The 24314-nt window shown below is 43.7% G+C and overlaps 1 protein-coding gene across 3 annotated transcripts in view; it reads right to left on the reverse strand.

Moving 5' to 3' along the window:
* The window catches only part of LOC137866035 (microtubule-associated protein tau-like), a 102405-nt gene that overhangs the window by 60985 nt on the left and 17106 nt on the right, over positions 1-24314 (reverse strand). For all 3 annotated transcript variants that reach the window (XM_068701672.1, XM_068701671.1, XM_068701670.1), the window contains exon 2: positions 20896-21095. In XM_068701672.1, coding sequence (XP_068557773.1) covers positions 20896-21085 — 190 coding nt within the window. In that variant the 5' untranslated portion in view covers positions 21086-21095. The remainder of the gene's footprint in view (positions 1-20895; positions 21096-24314) is intronic.

The following is a 24314-nucleotide window of genomic DNA, read 5'->3' on the forward strand; positions in this document are numbered from 1 at the left end:
CTCTCTACTTGTTTTGCGTGCAAGATGTTACAAAATGTAAAAAAAAAAAAAAAACCTAAATGAGCATTGTAGTTTCAGTCCATATTTGGTTAAAGATGCCACAATAAGTTTTTAACATTACCATAAAACATTATTACCATCTACGGTTTGAAGAATTGGCATTATAATACACAAATGATGAATATTAGAAGACTCTACCGCCCTCTGCTTTGTGTTTTACAGTAAAGACAAGAAAACAAATGATGCCACACGGTGAAGCAGTACTTGTTGAAGAAAGGTTTGAAGGCTGAATAATTTACCTTCTAGATCTAAATCCCAATTCTAAAGAGCGTGAATTTATTCAGAATTATTGACATTATTATTGTATTAAACAACTGTAAAAGTTTACTCTGAAAAACTGTAGCTAAGGATGTAAGCTGTACCGGCTAACATCTAGAAAGCTGTTCTCTTGCTGCGAGCTGAAGTGCAACTGGGTTCAGCCTCGGTAACCCCACAGTATACGGTCCATCACTGCAAACTGCACTTCAGCAAGCCCCAAACCACTTCAGCAGCACTGCACAGCACACAGCCGTGCACCCTGACCCCTGAGAAGAACTGTACCAGCTAGAGGCTGCGTCAGCACCCATTAAAGGGACACTCCGAACATTTAGTGGAGCATTTCCATAAACGTCACCCCAGAGCAAGAGAGTGTGGTCGACGATATATTCCTCTTTCAAAGTAATAGTGGAATATTGTCATTAACATCCACAACATCATGGAGGCAGGCCGCTCACAACAGCGTTCTGGGTTTTAATGGAAATGAAGGAACCCAAATGACCTGAGCAAATAGAGTGGAGGGAAGCTGAAATGAATCATCACATTAGACTTGTGCTTAATGACTCAGAGAGCCACTTTTAAACCCACGAGATACTTTACAGCAGACACTGTCTCGTGCATAGAAAAGGCGTGGTTTCAGAAAGACATCTTTCTCTCAGAGCACAAGATGAAGAACGAACGCTCAGTAGAAAATAGCATTTGTTCTGAAATAGTGTGCATGTGCACGTAACTGATGTGGCACAAACACGTTTAAGTAATGTGTTTGCGTTTGAACAGCTGTTCGGACCAATCAGCGTCCTGCGAGCAGCTATTGGCAGCTATGGGCGGGGCTTAGATGTGGTGACGTACGACACCGCGGAGAGGAGACTGTGGTTCAAAACAAGTACGGCAAAATTGGAATGGAATTGGAATGGTGCCAAGAGGGAGGTTGTTGACAAAAGTTCCAAAAATACCAAATAAAGCAAACACGACAGTGTGAAATACCAAGAATTGGGAAAAATAGGATGTTACCTAATAATGAGCCTCCAACATGGGAGCGTCAGATTTTTTTTGTATGATTGAGTTATTATGAGTTTAAGTATAGGAGAACTAAAGATCTACTGGCCATCTGACAATTTTGTCCTCAATAATTTCTTTATTGAAAGAAGAGCTGAGAATGGCAAAAGATGTTTTCTCCACTCCCAGCTGTGAACCAAACCATCTGGTGTCAGGTTACTGACATCTTCCCCCTTTGCAAAGCACAAGAACAACCCGTGTGTCAAGGCCAGTTGCCCTCCTTTCTGTACCAACTGCAGACGACTGGACACGACGAGCTCTCACACACTGCAGTGTGCTGCGTTACCGAGCTCTGACGTGGACGTACGACCAGGCCGTGTCACGCACGCCGGTGAGCCGTCAAACTGCAAAAGATGACAAAGCTGTTATTGTGATGCTTCCCCACTCGTGTATTTTGACTCGTTTCTCATGGCAGTGACTTTGAAGGAGCTCTTAAAATAGTGTTTGAAAGAAAGGTGTTTGACCTTGAGGCTCGATGCTGGCTGCTGTCCTCAGAGGACTGTCTGGGTTCTGTGTGTGTGTGTGTGTGTGTGTGTGTGTGTGTGTGTGTGTGTTCATAGCGATGTCTGAGAAAGGGAAAAAGCAGAACGTAAAGGGCTAAAAGAGCGCATCAGCTGTATTCAGAGTGTGTCCTATCATCCCTTCACATACATGTTCCCCACATGTATGTACGTATGCACAAAATACAGCTTTTAGGAAAAGTGAGTGCTCGTGTTTTGTTGACGGTGCTAGTAGTTCTTATTGTCTGTCTCAAAGAGAAGTTTTTAATAAAGCATAATCAAATCTGTTAATAAAAGAGAAAAGATGAGCAGCTAGAGTCACAGTGTCACTTTCATTAGCTAGCCTGTGGGCAGCCCTGCTGCCTCTATATTTAGATGAACATCTTATGGCTCAGTTTACAGATGGGCAACAAGGTCAATGTTTACTTGAAACGATGTGCACATGTCAGTGTATTAGCTGTATGTTTTATCACTATGTCCGCCAGGCTGTGAGGAGGTCATGCGTTTGGTCCAGCGTGTGTGCATCTGTGTGTCTGTCCATGGCTAATCTTGCATACTAGTGGACCCATCTACCTAATATTTATTGTGCTCATTCATCACTGTATGCTCGAGGACTTCTCGTTTTGACAGGTTTATAAAAACCTCTCGATCAACAACTGCTTCAGGAGCAAAAGGTATTTCCGTCAATCGGCTCGGCTAAAAACACGCCTCACCTGTTGCAGGCCACACTTTCCCCTTTGTCGAGGCTCACAAACTAACATCCATAGAAAAGTTTGGATTCATTTTTAACCTGAGAATCAGCAGATTAATTCCATAGCTGAGTTGGGCCCGATACGAGATGAATAAGTCTCTGTTTCTGTTATCTTCGTCTGCTTCCTGACTGATCACTGTAATAGGCCTGCTGTAAATGTAAGGTAGGTTAGTTTCCCCCTCATCAAATAAGTGGCGTTTAGTACAAACATATAAATACTCACAGTAGCTGTAACAGACACGATGAGAGCTATCTATAGTATTATGACTTTAAAGTTGAGGAAACGGGTTCAAAGAATAATTCTTGCTCTTCTTTCAGTCTCTGGTTGTAGGTGATACTGAACACTTGACAAACTGAGAACTGTTTACTTTTTAACATTCATCCCCACGTCTCCCCTTTGTTTACACATATATCCCCAAAATATGTAAAAAAAAAAAAAAAAAGAAATGAGAAACCACAGTGAAATCCCCGCTCCCTGTTTCATGAATCTACTATTGGCGTGTGAATGTTGCTAATGCTACAGTCTTTCACTCCAAACCAAGGACATGTCAGGTTAATGTCAAACTCCAGCATCCCATCCTCAGTCAGCTGTCACTACATCTGCAGAGAGACAAGCACTTAGAGTAGAGTGGGGGAGGGAGGGGGAGGGGGAGATGTAACAGAGGTTTTTCAATGAAAGGGTCTATACTGTGTGAGATATATTCTAAACATCCATCTATGTCTGTCACATGTATTGATTGATGCTGGTTTAACTGCTGTCAATAAATACAATAATTAAAATGTGAAAGCATAAGGCTGACTATATTCTGTATCTTTTCTTAAGACAAGACCAAACTCATCAATGAGTTAGTCTCACACTGAATTTTGCTTGCATCATCAAATGGGTTTCATTTTTAAAAAGGGCATATTCATTTTCTGAAACAGTAGGGCACTGTAGTTTTTAGCGAACGTCACTCAAATAGGAGGCAATGGGGCATTTGTTGGGGACTATTTTCTGGGGCGGATTAACACAATTCAAATACAAACTGTCAGCAGCTGTTAGCAAAACTAAAGAAAAACATTTCCTTTTCTGACTTTTTCTATTTTTTTTGCCCAAGACTCAAATCATTGTTGGTCTTTAGAAAGATGTGCCATGCCATCATACCAGCATTTGAAATGGTTACATTTAAAAGCAAAATCAACTTTTGGCAAGTTAGTTAGCTATATTGACCATGCTGACTGAACAGCCATAGCATCCTGTCCCAGCTAGTGTGTTAGCTGTTAGCTCGCCAGCTAGAGTAGTTCCCCAACTACTCCTGAGAAGCACTTATGTTGCGGAGGCAAACTTAGGGGCCTAACTTTCTGGTGTGACCATCAATACGTTCCAGTGTTACCATGTTTACCACCTATATCAGGCTAATACTTAGTTAGCTAGTTAGCTAATATAGTTGGATGTATTATCGTTTAGATGTGAGCACCATTTACTAGAAATACAGTCAATGACGCAGAACAAAATACTGATCTAGTGGCGAGTGAGAGAGATGGATATGACATGAGAGCATGAGGAAATGAAGGGATACAGAAACAGAGGGAGGGGAAAGCTAAAGTCTTCTCTCCTCTGGGTGCAGATCTTGCTGTGGTCCGACAGCACACTCCAGATGCTCTGTGATAATGGTGCAATCCCACGGCCGTTGAATACACCATGCACATCCTGGTACCGCACCTGGCAGACTGTGGAGCTGGTGGTACCTCTACTGCTTTCCCTCTAAGCTATCAAACACAGACAGGTTTCTAGAAAAGAAAAGAAATGTGTTTCCTGGGTCTTGTTTTCCAGAAGGACTGTCCTGCAGCGGTTTTGCCACTGGGTGTTCAAACCAGACTTTTGTGCTTTTCATAGATGTTAAAGGATAGGTACAGCCTCAAATCCTGCTAGAACCCTCTCTCCAAGCATATTTTAAAGTGCAGGGAGCAACGTTTCTTTGTAGTTGTAGTTTTTGCCTACAACTACAACTATCGGTAATAATGACATTTAACTCACCAAGTTAAATGCTGAGATCACTCAAAATAAGTCTGACAGGTCAAGAAGCACAAGAAGTCCGTCTATGAGACAGGTTTATAAAAAACAATTATAAACCTATTAAAGCTATAAAGACATTATACCTGAAAGTGAAGGTGAACGATAACATAATTGCTCAGAATGTTGTATGCTGTTTACAAAGACTTCCTGCTTCAACTGTGAACTATTGTAAAAAGAAGTGGGACTCAGTCAGTGTGACGTCACGCATTTGCTTGTGGATTGCTGTTTCGAAGCCTTGAGTTTTGGCAATTAGGCTGACGCCATCTTGGTTTTTGGTTGGCTATTTTGCAACATGAAGTGACACAAGACGGTGGAGCTAAGTTCAACCCAACACTGAGTGAGACATTTTGAGGCGACCAAAATGTTACAATTATCTTTCATGAACTGAAAACACAGTGAAAGGGTTAAAGTTGTAAGATGAAAACACAGACAACTCCCAACGCTGTGGTAGAGACCTGTCAATCACCGTGTAGCCCCGCCCTAAATCACATCCTGCTTTATGGTCTGTTTGACTCTAAATGGACCATAATGTACTAAATGAACATCATGCTGTATTGAAGAAGACTTAAACTAGAGATTGAGACCATAAACTCATGTTTACAATGTTTACTGAGGGAATAAATCAAGAGAGAAGTAGAGTCATTTTCTCATAGACTTCTATACAACCAGAGGAGTTGCCCCCTGATGGACACTAGAGAGGATGCAGCTTTAAGTCACTTAAAACACAAACTATATTGTTATTACATTACAACTTATCCTACTAGTCAAAGAACCAGTTAAGCTCTCCACAGCTCAGATCCTGTCTGTCTCTCTGTCTGTCTGTCTGTCTGTCTCTGCTGTCTGTCTGTCTGTCTGCTGTCTGTCTCTGCTGTCTGTCTGTCTGTCTCTGCTATCTGTCTGTCTGCTGTCTGTCTGCTGTCTGTCTGTCTGTCTGTCTGCCTGTCTGTCTGTCTGTCTGTCTCTGCTGTCTGTCTGTCTGTATGTCTCTCTGTTGTCTCTCTGTTGTCTCTGTCTCTGCTGTCTGTCTGTCTCTCTGTCTGTCTGTTGTCTCTCTGCTGTCTGTTCGTCTGTCTCTCGGCTGTCTGTCTGTCTGTCTGTCTGTCTGTCTGCCTGTCTCTGCTGTCTGTCTGTCTGTCTGTCTGTCTGGCTCTCTGCTGTCTATCTGCTGTCTGTCTGTATGTCTCTCTGTTGTCTCTCTGTCTCTCTATCTGTCTGTCTGTCTGTCTGTCTGTCGGTGTTGTACTCCAAAAGTGCTGTAAAAGCTTCAGTTACATCACATTCACGTCAACATATCTGCTGAACTCAGCACACTCAAACACACATCTAAACTATTGGCAGTGACAGCAAAGGTGTATGCGTGTGTGTGTGTGTGTAATGACCTCACCAGAACTGCATGTGTGTGTGTGGAGCTTCTGGAAATGACGCTCCACTGTACTGCAGTCACATGTTACTGCAGTGACTTGTGCTGTACCACAAACACACACACACACACACACACACACACACACACACACACACACGGATACAAATGCAGACCACTCAGAAAAGCAAAAGAAACAATGCCTCAGATAGACACACATAGCCATGCTGCTGCAGTGACTGTGTCTTTTACACACACACACACACACACACACACACACACACACACACACACATACGAACAGTGAAAGCACACACACTGCAGCGATGTGTTCTCATGCCTCAGCAAACACGGCTCCTTCCCAGCTTGAGGAACACGAGCAGACTGCAGCACAACTTTACCTTTGTTGTGCTGCTACAAACAGGAAGCCACAGTCAACTATATTCAACTCTATGAAGGGAGTTATGTAAACCTGGATGATGTTAAACTCAAGGACAATTAAAGTAAAAAAAATAGATGCATAAGAAATTTAAATAAAGTTAAATAAAGTGTGACCTAATGCCACAGAACAAAGTGAAAGGGTAGAAGTGTTTCATGAATACTGAATACTGCAAAAAGTCTTAATGAAACCACGTTGTGAAATAAATGTGTTTGTAGAAAGTATTCACATTCAACAAGATCAACGCCTGTCAAAGTTATGTGAATTTTATAATATTTTACCAATATATTACAGCTTCTAGACTGTCCTTTTTAAACTCAATGAATATACAACATATTCCAGGTGATAAAGTTATTTATGTCTATAATTGAGGATTAAAACCCCTAATTTCTCTAAATGTGAAAAAAAACAACTGCCGGCTCATCTTCAACCGGTTCCATTATAAACTGGTATCAGGATATTAAAAATAAAGCAGGTTGCCGCACTTGAATTAAGGTAAATAATTTGAAAAAGTACTTCTCATATGCATTGGAAAGGAGTCAAAATATTCTTGCTGCACTTGTTTTAAGAGAAAAAAAACTTTGAGGACATTAAGGGGATTTCATTGCTGTTGTTAAACTACGTAGTTTTGATTCATTAAGATCAAGACGTCGTCGGTTTCATGCCCTGATAAAGGCTGCATAGTATCACTGTGAGAACTTCAAAAATGTGTTTCAAATGTGCCACACTAAAGCTTCAACATTTATCTATTTAAATATATATCTCAAATGTATGAACAAGTTACCTCACCAGTCAATCGGGAACAAAACTAGAGACCATCTTGTTTCAACTACACACCTGTAAAGTTTCTTGACTGCACCGTGACGCTATCACAGGGACACAATCTGTCCACAGACAAGTACTCAAACCTCCTCTGAGCTAGTTCTGCTACAGTAGGACCACATGGAGCCATGACGACACAGCTACCAGGTGAAAGGAAGAGCCACTAGATGGCAGAAACTCTCTCTCTCTCTCTCTCTCTCTCGCTCTCTCTCTCTCTCTCTCTCCCGTCTGTGTGCAAATCTCACTCGACTCACGATGCGTTTCAGAATACACATTCGATTTTCTGAGTAGCGCCACATGAGATAATTTACAACGCATGCAATTGGTCGGTGTGTTTCTTGGACTGCTGAACGAGTGCCGTAAAGGCTGGAAAAGCTGCGCAGGTTAAAATAGAAGCGCTCCGTCAAAATGTCTAATTTTCAATTATCCATCAGTTATTCGCCCGGGTCCGGATTAGACAGCGTCTGGGTCTTTCAATGTGTGCAGTTTAGCGGTTCAATCACAACGATGGCAGTTTTGTTACTATGAATATCCTTTATAACTTCAGGATTGACAGATCCTTATGTCTCGTCTCAGAGAAGAAGAACCTGCTTCCTGTCAAAGAACAACATTGTAGGTGCTCTGCAAAATGAGCTCAAGGAAGAAAAAAGGTTTGCCCTTCCCGACATTGAGGACGGATGAGCTGTCGGTTTCCCTTTCAGTGCACATAGCAGGAGTCTGAGGCCTCCAGTGACTTCACGGCTTCCACAATGAAATGAAAAGAAAAAAAGCTCTTGCCACTTACAGGATTCAAGAGACAAAGATGAACCAGGTAGAAGACAAGAGAGAGGTGTAAAGAAAGAAAGAGACAGAGGATGAAGAAAGTAAAAGAGTGTCAGGGAGGAATGAAAAGGACAAGCAGAGATGTGGTTGTTTCTGTCTGTGAGACTCTCACAGAGGGGGCGTGTCTACAGCACCTGTCTGTGGCTACATCCCAAGTCTCTTAATTGCATCCCCGTTTCCCTCACTTGGGTCCTTTCCTTGTGTCTTAGTCCCTCCCACCAGGGATGCATGGAGGAAACCATGCGAGGAGAGAGGAACGAGGAAATACGTTTTAGCAGACATGAGACGTCCTTTCCTCTGAAGCGTCACGTGAAGTGACATCTGTTTCTGATGACAGCGGCCGCTGATCACAGCTGGATCAGCTGTCAGTCAGCTTTAACAGCTGGAGAGACTTTGATAAGTGTGTGTCTGCACACATGATCACTGTACTTAATAATAGTAACTAATAACTAATCAAGACACAGTAATCATCACTGTAGAGGTGTTTTCTCTTGGTAGTCTGTTACCTCTTTAACAAACTGTGTCCTGTTTATGAGCGCAGAATGCGTTTGTCATATTTATGACTTATTTGTGTCTGTACGTTTTGAAATTGTGACTGTGACCTCATTATTAAACAACCCAGAATATGATTATGGTTTCTCTTAAATGGTAAAACTCATCAAACCAGACACTCAGGAATGATCAGCCTCACGTGACTGAATGAAATGACGATAAATGATGTAAAAAGTGTTTCGTCTCTCCAGCTCTCTGACTTTAATTGTATCCATAATACAAGTTATTGAGGGAAATATCAGATCATGAAAAGATAAATCTTTCTAATAAATGAAAAAAGTTGTTTGTGGTCCTTTTGTTGTTCAGTCTACAATGAACAGATATTTAAACCAGATACTGAATCAGAAAACATATCAAATATAAACTAGAGTTTAATCTGTGATCTGTTCATGTCTATTCTCCACCAGACCCCCTCAGACCCCCTCAGTCAGGTATCACAAAACGACAGACAAGAACCCAATAGCACGACACAGAAAACAGTTCAGGTGTAGAAACCGGGTTTAATAACCAGCAGATGTCAAACCAGGTAGTAATCCGCGTGGCAAACAAATCCAGTGGGAGCAGGCAAAAGGGAAGGTCCAAAGTCCAAAAAGGCAGGTCAATACACGAATAATCAGGATCAGAATCGGAATGACAGGTTGCTGGATAGCAAGGGAAACACACTAGACAATCTGGCAGAGAACTGAGGGAAATGGGCCGGTACATATACACTGAGGGGCTGATTGCTGATGAGGAGCAGGTGAGTATGGAGGTGGGGCAGGCCAGGTGAAATGAAATCAGCAATTAGTGCAGAGCGGGGGGGAGTGGCAGATTCTGAAATGACATGAGAGTTAGTGTGGCAAAACAGGAGACAGACAAATGAAAAACTAAAGCCTGGCTGAAGTTGTGACAGAACCCCCCCTTCTAGGGACGGCTCCTGACGTCCCACCGGGCTGGTCAGGATGGTCCCTATGGAAAGCTGAGATGAGGTCAGGGTCCAAGATGTTACGAGCTGGAACCCATGAGCGCTCCTCAGGGCCATAACCCTCCCAATCGACCAGGTATTGAAAACCCCTTCCCCGCGGTCGTGACTTGATGAGACGATGGACAGAGTAAGCAGGACCCCCGTCAATGAGCCGGGGGGGTGGCGGGGGTCTGGAGGAGGGCTGGAGCTGGCTCTCCTTTACGGGTTTGATCTTGGAGACATGAAAGGTGGGATGAATTCTCATGGAGCGAGGAAGGCGGAGACGGACTGCAGCAGGGTTGATGACCTTAGTGATGGAGAACGGGCCCACAAACCTTGGGGCCAACTTCCTAGACTCTACCCGGAGTGGGAGGTCATGTGTGGACAGCCAAACCTTCTGACCAGGAGTGTAGCAGGGTGCAGGGATCCGACGGCGGTTGGCATTTCTCTGGTACCGGTTGGACGAACGCAGGAGAGCAGAACGGGCCCGCCACCAGGTGCGCCGACAGCGCTGGATGAACGCCTGGACAGATGGGACCCTGGCCTCTCGCTCCTGCTCCGGGAACAGTGGAGGTTGATATCCCCGAGAGCACTGGAAAGGAGAAAGCCCTGTTGCTGAGCTTGGAAGCGTATTGTGAGCATACTCCACCCACAGAAGCTGTTTGGACCAGGAGGTCGGTGTCTGGGATGCAATGCAACGCAAGGCAGTCTCCATTTCCTGGTTCATCCGTTCCGTCTGTCCGTTGGATTGAGGATGGAACCCAGAGGATAGGCTGACCGTGGCCCCCAACAGCTGGCAAAACTCTGTCCAGAAACAAGAAGTGAACTGTGGCCCCCGGTCTGAGACAATATCACAGGGGAGGCCGTGTAGACGGAAAACATGATGTAACATAAGTTCAGCTGTTTCTTTGGCAGATGGCAATTTAGGCAATGGAACAAACTGAGCAGACTTAGAAAATCTGTCCACAATAGTCAGAATGGTGGTGTTACCCTCTGAGGGAGGCAGTCCGGTGACAAAGTCAAGTGAGACATGGGACCATGGACGATGAGGAATAGGCAGTGGCTGAAGAAGACCAGAAGGGGCATGGCGAGCAGTCTTGTGCTGAGCACAAATCTGGCAAGCGGCGATAAACTCCTTGGTGTCCTCTTCAATGGAAGCCCACCAGAAACGTTGCTTTAGCAGAGCTAGGGTGCGCCTAACCCCTGGGTGACAGGCAAGGCGAGAAGAATGTCCCCACTGGAGGACCTGAGAGCGGAGACTCACAGGCACATACAGACGATCATCAGGGCAGGCACTGGGAGCCGGGTGGTCGGCCTGGGACCGTTTTACCTTGTCCACAATGTCCCAGGTAACTGCGCCGATGACCACCTTAGTGGGGAGGATACTCTCAGGCTGTGTGGGACAGTTGTCTGACTGGAACTGACGGGACAGGGCATCTGGTTTGACGTTCCTTGTACCTGGGCGATAAGACAGGGTAAAATCAAAACGATTAAAGAATAATGCCCATCTGGCCTGACGGGAGTTCAACCGTTTGGCTGACCGGATGTACTCCAAGTTTTTGTGGTCTGTCCACACCACAAACGGATGCTTTGCCCCCTCCAACCAGTGCCTCCACTCCTCGAGAGCCAGTTTGACAGCCAGTAACTCCCGGTTTCCGACGTCATAATTCCTTTCTGCTGGGGACAACTTGCGGGAGAAAAAAGCACATGGGTGTAACTTTTGGTCCTCAGCTGACCGCTAACGACAGGACTGCCCCCACCCCGGAGTCTGACGCATCCACTTCCACAACAAACTGGTGTTCAGGATCTGGAAAGATGAGAATGGGAGCAGAAGAGAACCGTGATTTTAACTCCTTGAACCTCCTTTCTGCAGCAGGGGACCATTGGAAGGCTATCTTCTGGGAGGTGAGGGCTGTCAGGGGAGCTGCCACAGAACTATAGTTGCGAATAAACCTACGATAGAAATTGGCAAATCCAAGGAACTGTTGAAGCTTCTTCCGAGTGGTGGGAACCGGCCAATCCGCCACTGCTTTAACCTTGGTGGGATCCATATGAATACGTCCAACTGAAATGATGTATCCCAGGAACGACACCTCAGTGGCATGGAACTCAGACTTCTCCACTTTCACAAACAGCTGGTTCTCTAGGAGTCTCTGGAGAACACTGCGGACATGCTGCACATGTTCCCGTTCAGTCTTTGAAAAGATGAGGATATCGTCAAGATATACAAACACAAACACATTGAGAAAATCCCGGAGCACATCGTTGACTAAGGCTTGGAATATTGCAGGAGCATTAGTGAGTCCGAAAGGCATAACCAGGTACTCATAGTGGCCTCTAGGGGTGTTGAACGCCGTCTTCCACTCATCCCCCTCCCGGATGCGAACAAGGTGATAGGCATTCCTGAGATCAAGCTTGGTAAACACAGAAGACCCTTGTAACAGTTCAAATGCAGAAGAGATGAGTGGGAGGGGGTACCGGTTTTTAATGGTGACATCATTCAGACCGCGGTAATCGATGCAGGGTCGGAGGGATTTGTCCTTCTTATCCACAAAGAAAAATCCGGCTCCAGCAGGGGATGAAGAGGGACGGATGATGCCTGCTGCCAGTGAGTTGTTAATGTAGTCGTCCATGGCCTTGGTTTCAGGGGCTGACAGAGAAAAGAGTCTCCCCCTTGGCGGTGATGAGCCAGGGAGGAGGTCAATGGCACAATCGTACGGGCGGTGTGGGGGAAGCGATGTGGCCCGTACTTTGTTGAACACCTCCCTTAAGTCATAGTACTCGGATGGGACACCTGAGAGATCTGGGAGCTCATTAGAGGAAGAGGTGTTGAAGGCAGGTAGCAAAGCAGATTTCAGACAGACCGCATGACAATGTTCACTCCATTGTAGAATGGAACCAGTCCCCCAGTCAATATGTGGATTATGTTTTATTAACCAAGGAAACCCCAGGATGATTGGGTGCTGAGGAGTATTTATCAGGTGAAAGGTAAGTGATTCAGTGTGGTTACCCGATATGCCCAGATGAAGAGGAACAGTGCGGTGGGTTACTGTGCAGAGGAGGCGCCCATCCAGAGCAGTCGCCTTGATAGGCTCGACCAAGGGTTCCTGGTTAATACCCAGTTGCATGGCAAGACCACGATCCAGAAGGTTGGCATCGGCCCCGGAGTCAATGAGGACAGAGACAGCATGTGATTGTCCATTACAGTTGAGCTGGGCGTGAAGTAGTGGACGAGAGGGCATTTCAGAGTTCATAATATGGCTCACCAGCGCCCTCTGGATTCCTGGTGAGCCCTGTCTTTTACTGGACAGGAAGACACATAATGACCTCCCTGCCCACAGTACATGCAGCAGTTCTCCCTTTGGCGCCGCTGTCGTTCAGCCGCTGACAGCCTGGTCCGGCCAAGTTGCATGGGTTCAACCGGGTCTCCAGAGGCACCGGCAGGAGGAGAAAACATTGAAGTGGGAGGCGACGATGGAGGACGTGGAAGGCTCCGGGGAGTACTGATCAGCGCTCTCTCTCGTCTCCTTTCTTGGAGACGCTTGTCAATGCGGATGGCCGTGGCGACGAGCGTGTCCAAATCAGTCGGAGGATCCCGAGCCGCCAGCTCATCCTTGATGCCATCAGAAAGGCCGTTGTAGAAAGCGTCAGTCAGGGAGGAAGCGTTCCAGTCACTCTCCGCAGCAAGTGTCCGGAACTCAATGGAATAATCAGTCACTCTCCGGTTCCCCTGAACCAGGTTTAACAGTCCACGAGCAGCCTCTCGACCAGGGGTAGCATGATCGAACACCTTCCGAAGACCCTCAGAGAAGGCAGTCACAGAAGAACAGAAAGCCGACTGCTTCTCCCACTCAGCGGTGCCCCAGTCCCGAGCCCGCCCAGTAAGCTGGGTGATCATGAAAGCCACTCTTGACCTCTCAGTGGGATATGCGAGAGGCTGAAGTTCAAAAGTCAATTTACACAAAGTCAGAAAAGAGCGGCAGGTACCTGGAGCTCCAGAAAAGCGCTCCAGAGCACTTAGGCGGGGTTCTGGACCCGGAACAGTGGGAACAGAAGGACTGGTGGGTGGTGAAACCGCTGGCGTTTGTCTGGGCTGTATGAGCTGCTGAAGCTGATTGCTCAGAGCCTCCAAATGTTGGTTGTGGCGTGCAGAAGTCTCCTGGAGAGCCGTCGCCATAGCGGTGAATTGCTTCTCATGATGGTGTAGGGCGGCAGCTTGTGCTGCCATTTCCTGCCTTATTTTCTCCATGTCGGCTGGGTTCATTTTTGGCCAGATTGTACTGTCAGGTATCACAAAACGACAGACAAGAACCCAATAGCACGACACAGAAAACAGTTCAGGTGTAGAAACCGGGTTTAATAACCAGCAGATGTCAAACCAGGTAGTAATCCGCGTGGCAAACAAATCCAGTGGGAGCAGGCAAAAGGGAAGGTCCAAAGTCCAAAAAGGCAGGTCAATACATGAATAATCAGGATCAGAATCGGAATGACAGGTTGCTGGATAGCAAGGGAAACACACTAGACAATCTGGCAGAGAACTGAGGGAAATGGGCCGGTACATATACACTGAGGGGCTGATTGCTGATGAGGAGCAGGTGAGTATGGAGGTGGGGCAGGCCAGGTGAAATGAAATCAGCAATTAGTGCAGAGCGGGGGGGAGTGGCAGATTCTGAAATGACATGAGAGTTAGTGTGGCAAAACAGGAGACAGACAAATGAAAAACTAAAGCCTGGCTGAAGTTGTGACACCCTCAGACCCCCTCAGACTCCAGTCTCATGGTGTGCCCCGCAGCAACCCCAGTCCTGGGGTCCGTCTCGTTCCTGCGTCCTCTGGCTTGTGAACCAGGACATCCATCCCAGCGCTCCATCTTGAAGGACATCCAAATTTCTAAAGTGCGTCTCGCGCTGTGGGCGAGGAAACACCGGTGTGTCCTTTTCGTCTTTTCTGCTCCCGTGACGAATGAACGAGGTGTGACACACAGCTGGAATAATCTCAAACCATAGCCGGACTCTACACATGGAACTGTTCCTTTTGTCGTCATAAGGTGTAGTTATTTAGGATGATCAAGCTCTCTACCCCTCACAGATGTAGTGTCTTATAAAGATCTGTTCCAACCACACATACATCTGATAGTACTTATGTTTTATATTGAATGTAGGCTACAACCAATTCAACTGCAAACAGCTGTAGACGTTAAATGAGTATGTCAATAAGAACATTCTCTTACATTCAGCGCTAATTTGCTTTGTTTCATGTCACATAGATAGACAGGACTGTGTTTGTGAGCGTATAATATCTATATAAAGTTGTGTTCAAAATAATAGCAGTGTGTTTAAAAAAGTGAGTAACACCCAAAATCCTTATAATAGCTTTTATTCCCATACATTGGGAACACTGCACATTGTATTCCAAATCAAAACATGAAGAAAAATTTCTCAAATTTGTTATTACTGAATATTAGGCTGTTCAAAAAATAGCATTGTCATAAAAAGAAATGTTCTGATGTTTAGTTCAATGTACAGTTCAATAATTGTCTGACCGATAACTCCATCATCATGTTAGTTGTTGACGGCCCTGGTGAAGGCAGGGCTCTATAAATAACCCTTGCAGAACGTTCTGTTAGCGCTGCAGCTCTTGGTTGCATATTATGCCGCTGATTCTTTTCCCCTCTGGTGGGCTTGCTTTTTGAGAGGAGGACGCGTTGCGCTCTGTCTCTATGGGAAGGGGTCAAAGGTCATCAACCAGGAGTCAGCAGTTTAAACAAAGCTCCACATTAGGCTCCTTCTCTACAGAAGACGTGATGGGTTTGAAGGCTCTGGAAAGTCGTCCTTTAGGCGTAGATGATTTTATCAGGAGGAGGAGGAAGAGACTGGGTGTTTCTAAAATGTTTTCAGATCACAGATCCTCAGTCAAATGTGCATAACAATAAGATATCAACCCAGGGACCATTGTGGGACCCGTCAACATCAATTACTTCTATACAGGCTACTTTATTTATTGTTTTATTTATTTCAGTTGCAACATAAGTTTAAATTTCAACTAAACTTAATGACTCATTGAAAAAAGAATATATATATATATATATATATATATATATATATATATATAATAGCATAATATAAAAAAAATGTTGTGCTGCCTGTGGTGTAATGCGACTTGTGATATGAAAACATCTGAAAACATCTGCTGTCAGCACACAGTCTCTTCCTCAGTGTACAGCAACTCCCATATGGCACATAGAGAACGTAGCCTACAGCCCCACTGTATATAGTCACCAGTATTTTAACAAGTCACACACACACACACACACACACACACACACACACACACAAACACAGCCAGAGGACGTGTGCCTGCTTTCAATGATCACTATCACGCCAGCTGTGCATGAGCATGTCAAAGACACCGTGAGGCGATACGACAGCCTGATGGTTTATCATAAAGGATTACAAAAACATGCACGCAACTCTGTCCGACGTGCCATCTGTGTTCAGCATCACAACGATGGAATAACACGTCAAATTCTGATTAGCTTCTGGTTATCATGTGAGGTGATACCAAGATATCGTGAGCAATAAGCTGACATATAAATGTGATATTAATGTGGCTCCACAGAGACTCACTGCACTCTGCACCACATCTATTCTGTATACGTTTAACACTTACTGCGTGACAACACATCGTTAACATTGCTACTTCACCTGCCAACTTACAGTGTAAAACAAAATACTGAAAAGTATCAGAAATATAAGTACACCGCGTATAATGGCTACTTATGTCAGCACAACTGTTTCTTCAGAGTTTTTACATGCTGAATCACAAATATATTCATATTGTCAGTGGAAAACAATCAAGGAGTTTCTAGATAGTTCCATTAACTGCTTTGCCTCTTCAAAGCTCCATGTAGCTCTACAGTAAGTTAGCCTTTAAAATGCTACGCTAATGTAACAGTAGCTCAGGTGGAGTCACAAAGTCAACCCGGTGACCCGGTAATGTGTGTTATACTGCAATATTTACATCAAAATGTACTAATGTTAGCTAACATTAGCCACAATGAGCTCCCGGTCATCCCAGACCAAGTAAGGCGGTACCTCCAAAACTCCTGAGTGTAATGAGCAACAAGCGTGCTTGTGAATTCAACTTTTTATTTGTTAGGATAAAACTATGTGTTTTTCAAAAGATACATAGTGTAGCTTTAATGTTAGAAATAGAAGAGACGGTGTGGGTGCAGGTCCATTCAGTAATGATGAGTCAGCTCACTTGTTTCGGCCTTTACTCTTAATCCAGCATTCGTGGATCTTGACAATAGACTGTATATAAGAAGTGGACCTATTGATTTATGAACTGCTGTTTTGATGCCTTGAGTTCGTTTTGGCGGTTGCCATTTTGGTTTCTTGCAACCAATGAACAGAAGTGACCATATTTGGTCTGCTGAAGAGTGACATCGGGGTAGAGACGCCGTATATGGCTCTGCTAGCAAGCTGTCAATCACAGTAAGCCCCGCCCTAAAGCACACCCTGCTTTATGGTCTGTTTGACTCTAAATGGACCATAATGTACTAAATGAACATCATGCTGTATTGAAGAAGACTTGAAACTAGAGATTGAGACCATAAACTCATGTTTACAATGTTTACTGAGGTAATAAATCAAGAGAGAAGTAGAGTCATTTTCTCATAGACTTCTATACAACCAGAGGAGTCGCCCCCTGATGGACACTAGAGAGAATACAGCTGTAAGACACTTCTACATTAGCCTCACTTTTCAGAACAGAGGTTGCCGCCTGATCTTGACCCATAATAGGGACTGAAAGTCAGGATATCGCGTCCTCTGCTGCTTTGAGTTTTTTTTAAAATATATTCTGTCTTTCGTGAGTCCCACAACTCCCAACAAGCCCAGAAGTGCCATGGATTAGAGTTTGTTGCCAAGCTCTGGTTCCCTACAGCTCTGGACTGTGGCGAGTCAAACACTGACGAGACAGACAGGTTTCCATTCAGCTCACTGGACCAGGCTGTGCCACTGGCTGATCATTGTGTGTGTGTTGGTTGATGGTAATGATGCTAATACAGCACTGTCTCCAGGCTGACACAGCAGAACAATGACAGGGAGAGAGAAGGGCCGAGAGGACGGGTGGAACAGAGACTGAAAGAGAGAGAAAGCAAAAAAAAATAAAACAAAAAAAATCAATAGAGATACAATGAGTCAGGATGAGGCCTAAAAGACAGGGAAAAACAGGAAATAAAGGGAACAGGACAGACAAAGACAGTCAGCTAATTTAAGTCTAGACAGGGTTGGCAAAAGTGTCCAGGCAATTACACCTAATCTTCTAAACACACACACACACACACACACACACACACACACACACACACACACACACACACACACACACACACACACACACACACACACACGTTCCCTGTACTTCTATCTTTGTGAGGACCACTTGAATTCAGCCAAAGGCTAAAACATGTTTCAATATGCATTAACCTATATTGTAGAAAACAACATTAATTATTGACACATTATCTCTCTGTAACAAAAGGAAAGGCCTTCTTAAAGCAGCACATTTTAAATGAGCATCAATAAATGATCACTGCATTATAATAGTTAACATGATGATCATCAGTGAGTACGGTGACAGTAGAACTGAGTATTCGATTGGATTCATACAAACATCATGATTTGAGTGCTATTTTCAAATTACAAGAATCACAAGTTTATTTTAAGACACGTGTAAAATCAAGCTGTACAATGTATGCATTGGGTATAATAGATGGCCAACTGTGGATGATACAGTTTATTCATATCCAGATCCACATTCTGGATATGAATGCAGAATCTGCAGTTTGGCATGAATTTGGTACAGGAAGCGTTTTAGTTTCCATCTGTAGTCTGTTGCATGCAGATAAACAATCCGTGTTGAGAACAAAAGAGGCTAAACATCTTAGAACCCATCAGGCTGACGATGATTTTGCTTTTTATTAACTTGTCAAATTGCCTATTTGTGAAAAAATCCGGCAAATCTAACTTTTAGAGATCCATGATCACATTTTGTTGCCGCTGATACTAATTGCCAATCATTGATGATCCATATTGTCAGATACAGATCCTTTTATTGTTTGATTGGAGCAGCTGGTCTACAAGGCTCCAGACTATTTATTTTGCCACCGTCCCAAAAATCATTTCAACGACTCTGAAATCAGTAAACCATCAAAAATGTTATCTTTTTACTTTGTTATAGTCATTTATAGTGTTTTTTTCTTCATAAAAACACATTCAAATGATAAGGAAATGAAAGAATGTATTTTTATGGATTAAAACAAATCTTGTCATTAGTAGTTTTAAAGTATTTAGCGCTAATGTAAACAGCTCATAATTCATCTCTAATATCTATTTATGTTGTTGTGAAAACATCTCCTTCAAATAATTAGATTTATTCAAGTCTATCACCAAAACTACATTTTACAGATCACATGTGAACACAATGATAATTTTATCATTTACCTTGGCCCAATTCTCATTTTCACCGAGCAGAGCCTGAAGGCATCATAATGTAACTGAAGTGAACCTCCGTTGGTTAGCCGTTAGCGCTGCTGCTAACGTTACTAGCTCTCCTGTTGATTTTACTGATTGGTTGTTTACAATGTAACATTATCAGAGATCAGAGACTAGAAACACATAAATGATGTCCTGAGACTCATATTCTACTGAATATTGGAGCATAACGACGTCAGTAAAACTTTATTTCACACTGTGACGTTAAACTGCGTCATTAATCTGAGGTTCACATGAGTGAAGAACCGTGAGGGGGATCCGTACGGATCACAGATCAACCGCGTCTGTTACATTACTAGAACTAAATGAATTATTACTCTCTGCATGCTTGTTGGTCAAAGTTGGTTGGTGGAGAAAGAAACACCACTCAGTGTGAACATGTAAGTTGTAAATGGCGGATCTTTCTCCAGATAAGATAAGATACAGATGGCATTAGGTAGCTAGCTCTTAGCCCTGTAGTTATCAATGGTAAAGGACTAATACTAGTATAGGGTTAGGGTTAACACTAGTATAGAGACAGAATCAATCTCAATCTTTAAAACCCATTATATCATCCTTCTAATCTCATCACCATACAAGTTGTGCATTGGGAAAGCTAAGGCTAACTCTAGCAGCTAAAGGCGTTGTGAGTCTACATCCACACTAATACGTTTTCGTTAACAAACTAAAACGTTCTCTGTCCGCATGCCGTTTCAGCATCTTTTTCTAAATTATCTCCGTCCAGAATAACACGCCTAAAAACGAATATCACGTGACTCCGTAGGTCTGGTAACGCCGCTGGACACACCGTCAAAATAAAAATGTTTTAATATTTTGTCAACTAAAATGTGCGTCACATCCTATTACGTCCCCGTCCCTTTCCCTGCAGGTGGCTAATCATGATTTGCAGACGACCCCCCCACCGCCCTCAGTAAACTATCAATGGATAAATCAAAAAAAAAGAAAAGTCACGGAGGAAAATAGAGTTTAATTCTGCGTGGAGGTATTCATTTGCTTTCACTGCCAGTGATGCTGGCTCACCTGTATGCTTGATATGTGGCGAGAAATTAGCAAACAACAAAAAACGTAATGTAGAAAGACACTTCCAGAACAAACACAGCATGTGCTGAAAAGTATCACGCTGGAGATGAGCGAAAAAGAGCGATTCCTCAACTGCTGCAGCAAACTCTCCTCTTCATAAAGAGATTGATATTGTTAGAACGGGTAAAATAGCAACAAAATGGCAAGAATTGTCTTTATTCTTGTTCTATAATTTCAGAAATACAACAAAGTATACTTTTTGTATATAATATAACTATATATAAAACTTTATAAGCTGTGATATAAAAAAAATTTAGCGGCTCCAGACACATTTTATTTGGTGGAAAATAGGACAAAATGGCTCTTTGGGTGGTAAAGGTTGCCGACCCCTGGTTTAGACGGTTGCATTTAAAGGTGGGTGGTGAGAGCAGAGAGTGGTTATTTGGCTTAAAATGCAAAAAACACCGGTATGGTCCTTTATGAGTGTAGTGAACACACCATGGTCCGTTTCAGCCAGTCTACCATCTTAATACTTCACAATTTCACCCAGAAGACCTCAATTCAAGCCCAGTGATGTAAACATATCTATTTTTCTAAATGCCTACCCGCAACATGAACTCTAACCTCCTCCAGAGAAGAGGACTCCCCTTCAGGGATCAACATCACATTAGAGAGAAGCAGCGCTCGCTCACGGCGACTTACCGCTCTTGGTGTCCTTTCCGTCCAGTAAGGGCCGGTAGTCGCTCTTGGAGACCGTCTCCCCCACCTTGTCATCGTAGCTCTCCTTCTCCAGCGAGGCCACGAAGTCTCGCTTCAGCAGGGCCTCAGCGGGGGCCCCGCCTGGGACCCCACCTCCGCCCCCACCCAGAGCGTCTCGCAGGCTCAGGTCCATAGTCCTGTTGCTGGAGAGACAAAGGGGAGGTGCAATTGCATTTACTACTTGAGTGACCCATCACTGCTTGTTGTCGTCCTCTGTGGCTTAGTGGAGGACGAGGTCGTCCTTCAATCAGAGGATCGGCGGTTCAATCCCCGGCTAGTCGATGTGTCCTTGAGCAAGACAAAAACTTAGCTGTGCCTGCGGTGTATGAATGTGATAGAATCTGATAGGTGTCACTTAGCCCCTGCCATCAGTGGGTGAATGATGACAAGTAGTGTAAAAGCGCTTTAAATGGTCACAAGGACTAGAAAAGAACTGTACAGTTCATTTACCATTTACTCTCAGCTTGTCTTCACAGTCACATTGCCTGCGTGTCATAAATAAAACTGTAAATTCTTCCCTGCAGAGCTCATGATGTTTATTATATGTATGTGACAGAGCACTTCACACCTTTTACAAGCACGGCGACTCAGGTGAGAAGCGGTGCGACTGCCTAGTTCACACAATTTGAAGACGCATCATAATAAAACCCCTCAGAACAGGAAGTGGACTGTGTGTTTATTACTCGGTATCTCTGCTCTCACTGTTCTACAGAGTTCAGTTTAGTGAGACATGCTTTCCAGTGGAATAACTTCTCTGAGATATATTAATGTTGGTAATTAGAGTCAAAGCTTGACACGGAATTAAATATGTGGACGTCAAATGAACTGGGATATAACTTTGAAAATGTTAAAATAGCTGAGTTGGTTGTACACTTTTCTTGTCTGTGTATATACGATGTACTTTATAGTTGTCTCTTTACTCAGGTGCGAAAACACAATGAGTCATGTTGTCCTGTTTCTACAGCAGCTGTGTCCATCAGTCATTCTCCTGATGCCACGTTTAACACAAAGGGGAATAAACAGTAAGTAATAAACATAAGTAATGCAATAAAACAATATATATTCATTGGCTGTCGTTTCTTTTACCGACAACAATACGCATGAACTTTTCATAGGAACAAATGACCGGTCGTTCTAAAATAATCCACCAAATCATTTAGCTTTGTGGATTATTAAACTGAATTTAGTCTATGAGAAAATTACTTCTCTCTGGATTTATTACCTCAGTAAACATTGTAAACATGAGTTTATGGTTTCAAGTCTTCTTCAATACAGCATGATGTTCATTTAGTAAGTGATGGTCCATTTAGAGTCAAACAGACCATAAAGCAGGGGTTGCTTTAGGGCGGGGCTACATGGTGATTGACAGGTCGCTACCACTACCAGAGACGTATACAACGTCTCCACGTCACTCCTCCACAGTCCAAATATGGTCAGTTCCTGTTGTGAAGTGGAGCTTCTAATGAGGACCAAGACACGTCTGGTTTGAACAGACCATTTTACTGCAGTAGTAGAAACAGTGAACACTCGACATGTGGCTTTCTACGTATCATCATCTAGGTTAGCGTCAAGAAGCACATATCATGCTACTTCCTGGCTCTTCAAAGTAAAAGCACTTCCTGTTTTATGCTTTTCACAATCTACAGCTTAACATTATATTATACAATCAAACAATTCACAACAGTTCCTGTTCACTGGTTGCAAAAACCAACATCCTGCTTCTTATATACAGTCTATGTCTGCGACTCTTAACTGATCCACAGTACAGTATAGGTTACCATAGTGATCCATCCCAGTGAAAAGGCAACCAGCTTCTTGAATCCAGAAAACCCAAAGTTAGTGAAGCTCAAAGATCGCTGGTTAACCTGTGAATGTGGAAACCATCTCCCAAAGTCAGAGGAGCCCGTAGTGTTTAAACGCTTTAGTGTTTCCAACATGGAAGAACCAACATAGACAGAGATCCAAAAGAAACACAGCAATACAAACTTCACTCAACTTCATCCTGTCAACCCTTAAGATGGAGTGTGGCTGGGATTCACGTTTCACTACATCTGCTAAATGTCACAAAGATAAACGATGTCCCAACACTGTCTGTCCCTCCTTCCACCCGACCAGCAGACAAGCTGTCATTGTCTAGCAACTGTACCACACACACACACACACACACACATTCCCTGTACTTCTATCTTCGCGAGGACACTCATTGAAATAATGCATTCCCTAGCACCTTAACCGTCACAACTAAATGCCTGACCTTTAACCCTAACCTAAACCATAGATACTGAATTGTAAGTCGCTTTGGATAAAAGCGTCTGCTAAATGACTGTAATGTAATATTCTAACCTGAACCTTAAAACCAAGTCTGAAGTGAGAACAGAACAAAATGTCCTCACTTTCCAAAAGTCTCTTTACTTTGAAGTGAAGGTTCTTTACTCCTCTGTGAGAGTGAATATCTTTGAGTTGTGGACAGAACAAGACATTTGAGGACGTCATCTTGGACTTTGACAAACACCGGCTGACATTTTTCACCAATTTCTGTCATTTCATAGACCAAACAACGACTCCATTTGTGAAATAGACAGATTAATAGTCAATGAAAATAATCGCTAGCTGCAGTCCAACGGTCTAAAACTCAAACTGGTCCTCACAAAGGTAGATGTACAAGTACACACTCACACACGCTGTGGCCAGCAGCCAGTATGAGGACGTACAGTACAGAGCTAGCAGGCCTGGAGTGGAACTGTAGGCCATTGTTTCAGGGGAAGGACACAGTACAGTGGACACACACTTGGTGTTTCTACCTCTTTAACAGTCTGGTTCTCTGTTGTTACTCTCTATGACTTTATTTTATTGTCTCTGATTTCTCAGATATATTCTCCAACAAATTCTGCTCACTGAAATACTTTACCACACACATTTGTCTAGTAATCACACAGAGCTGTCTCTCTCCAACACACACACACACACACACGATGCATTCAATAATTCCATCGCTCCAGTTCTAAAAAGGAACCAATCCCAAATAGAGGCTTCCCAACCTCTATTGCCCTCTTAGCGTATTATTCTGCAATATTCATCGCTCCATTGGAGAGGTTTCATAAGCCGGAATATTCAGCCTGGAGCTGGTGTTCTTTGTGTTCTCTCACCCGTTCTGCCTCTCATTAGTCCCAATATCACTGGCACTGTGAGTGACCTTACATTAAGATTTGTGAGAGATTTTGGAGGATTCTTTAAGTCCATATATATTTGTAACACAGTTAACAAAAGCCACGTACCTAATTTACATAATGCACGTACTTTACTTAAGTCACGTACCAGGGCTCGACTAGGTTGCCATGTTGCCTTAGGCAATGATTTTAAGT

Source organism: Cebidichthys violaceus, unplaced genomic scaffold (genome assembly GCF_023349555.1).
Source record: "Cebidichthys violaceus isolate CVI_PGR_0920_01 unplaced genomic scaffold, fCebVio1.0.p SCAF_8, whole genome shotgun sequence".
Lineage (NCBI taxonomy): Eukaryota > Metazoa > Chordata > Actinopteri > Perciformes > Stichaeidae > Cebidichthys > Cebidichthys violaceus.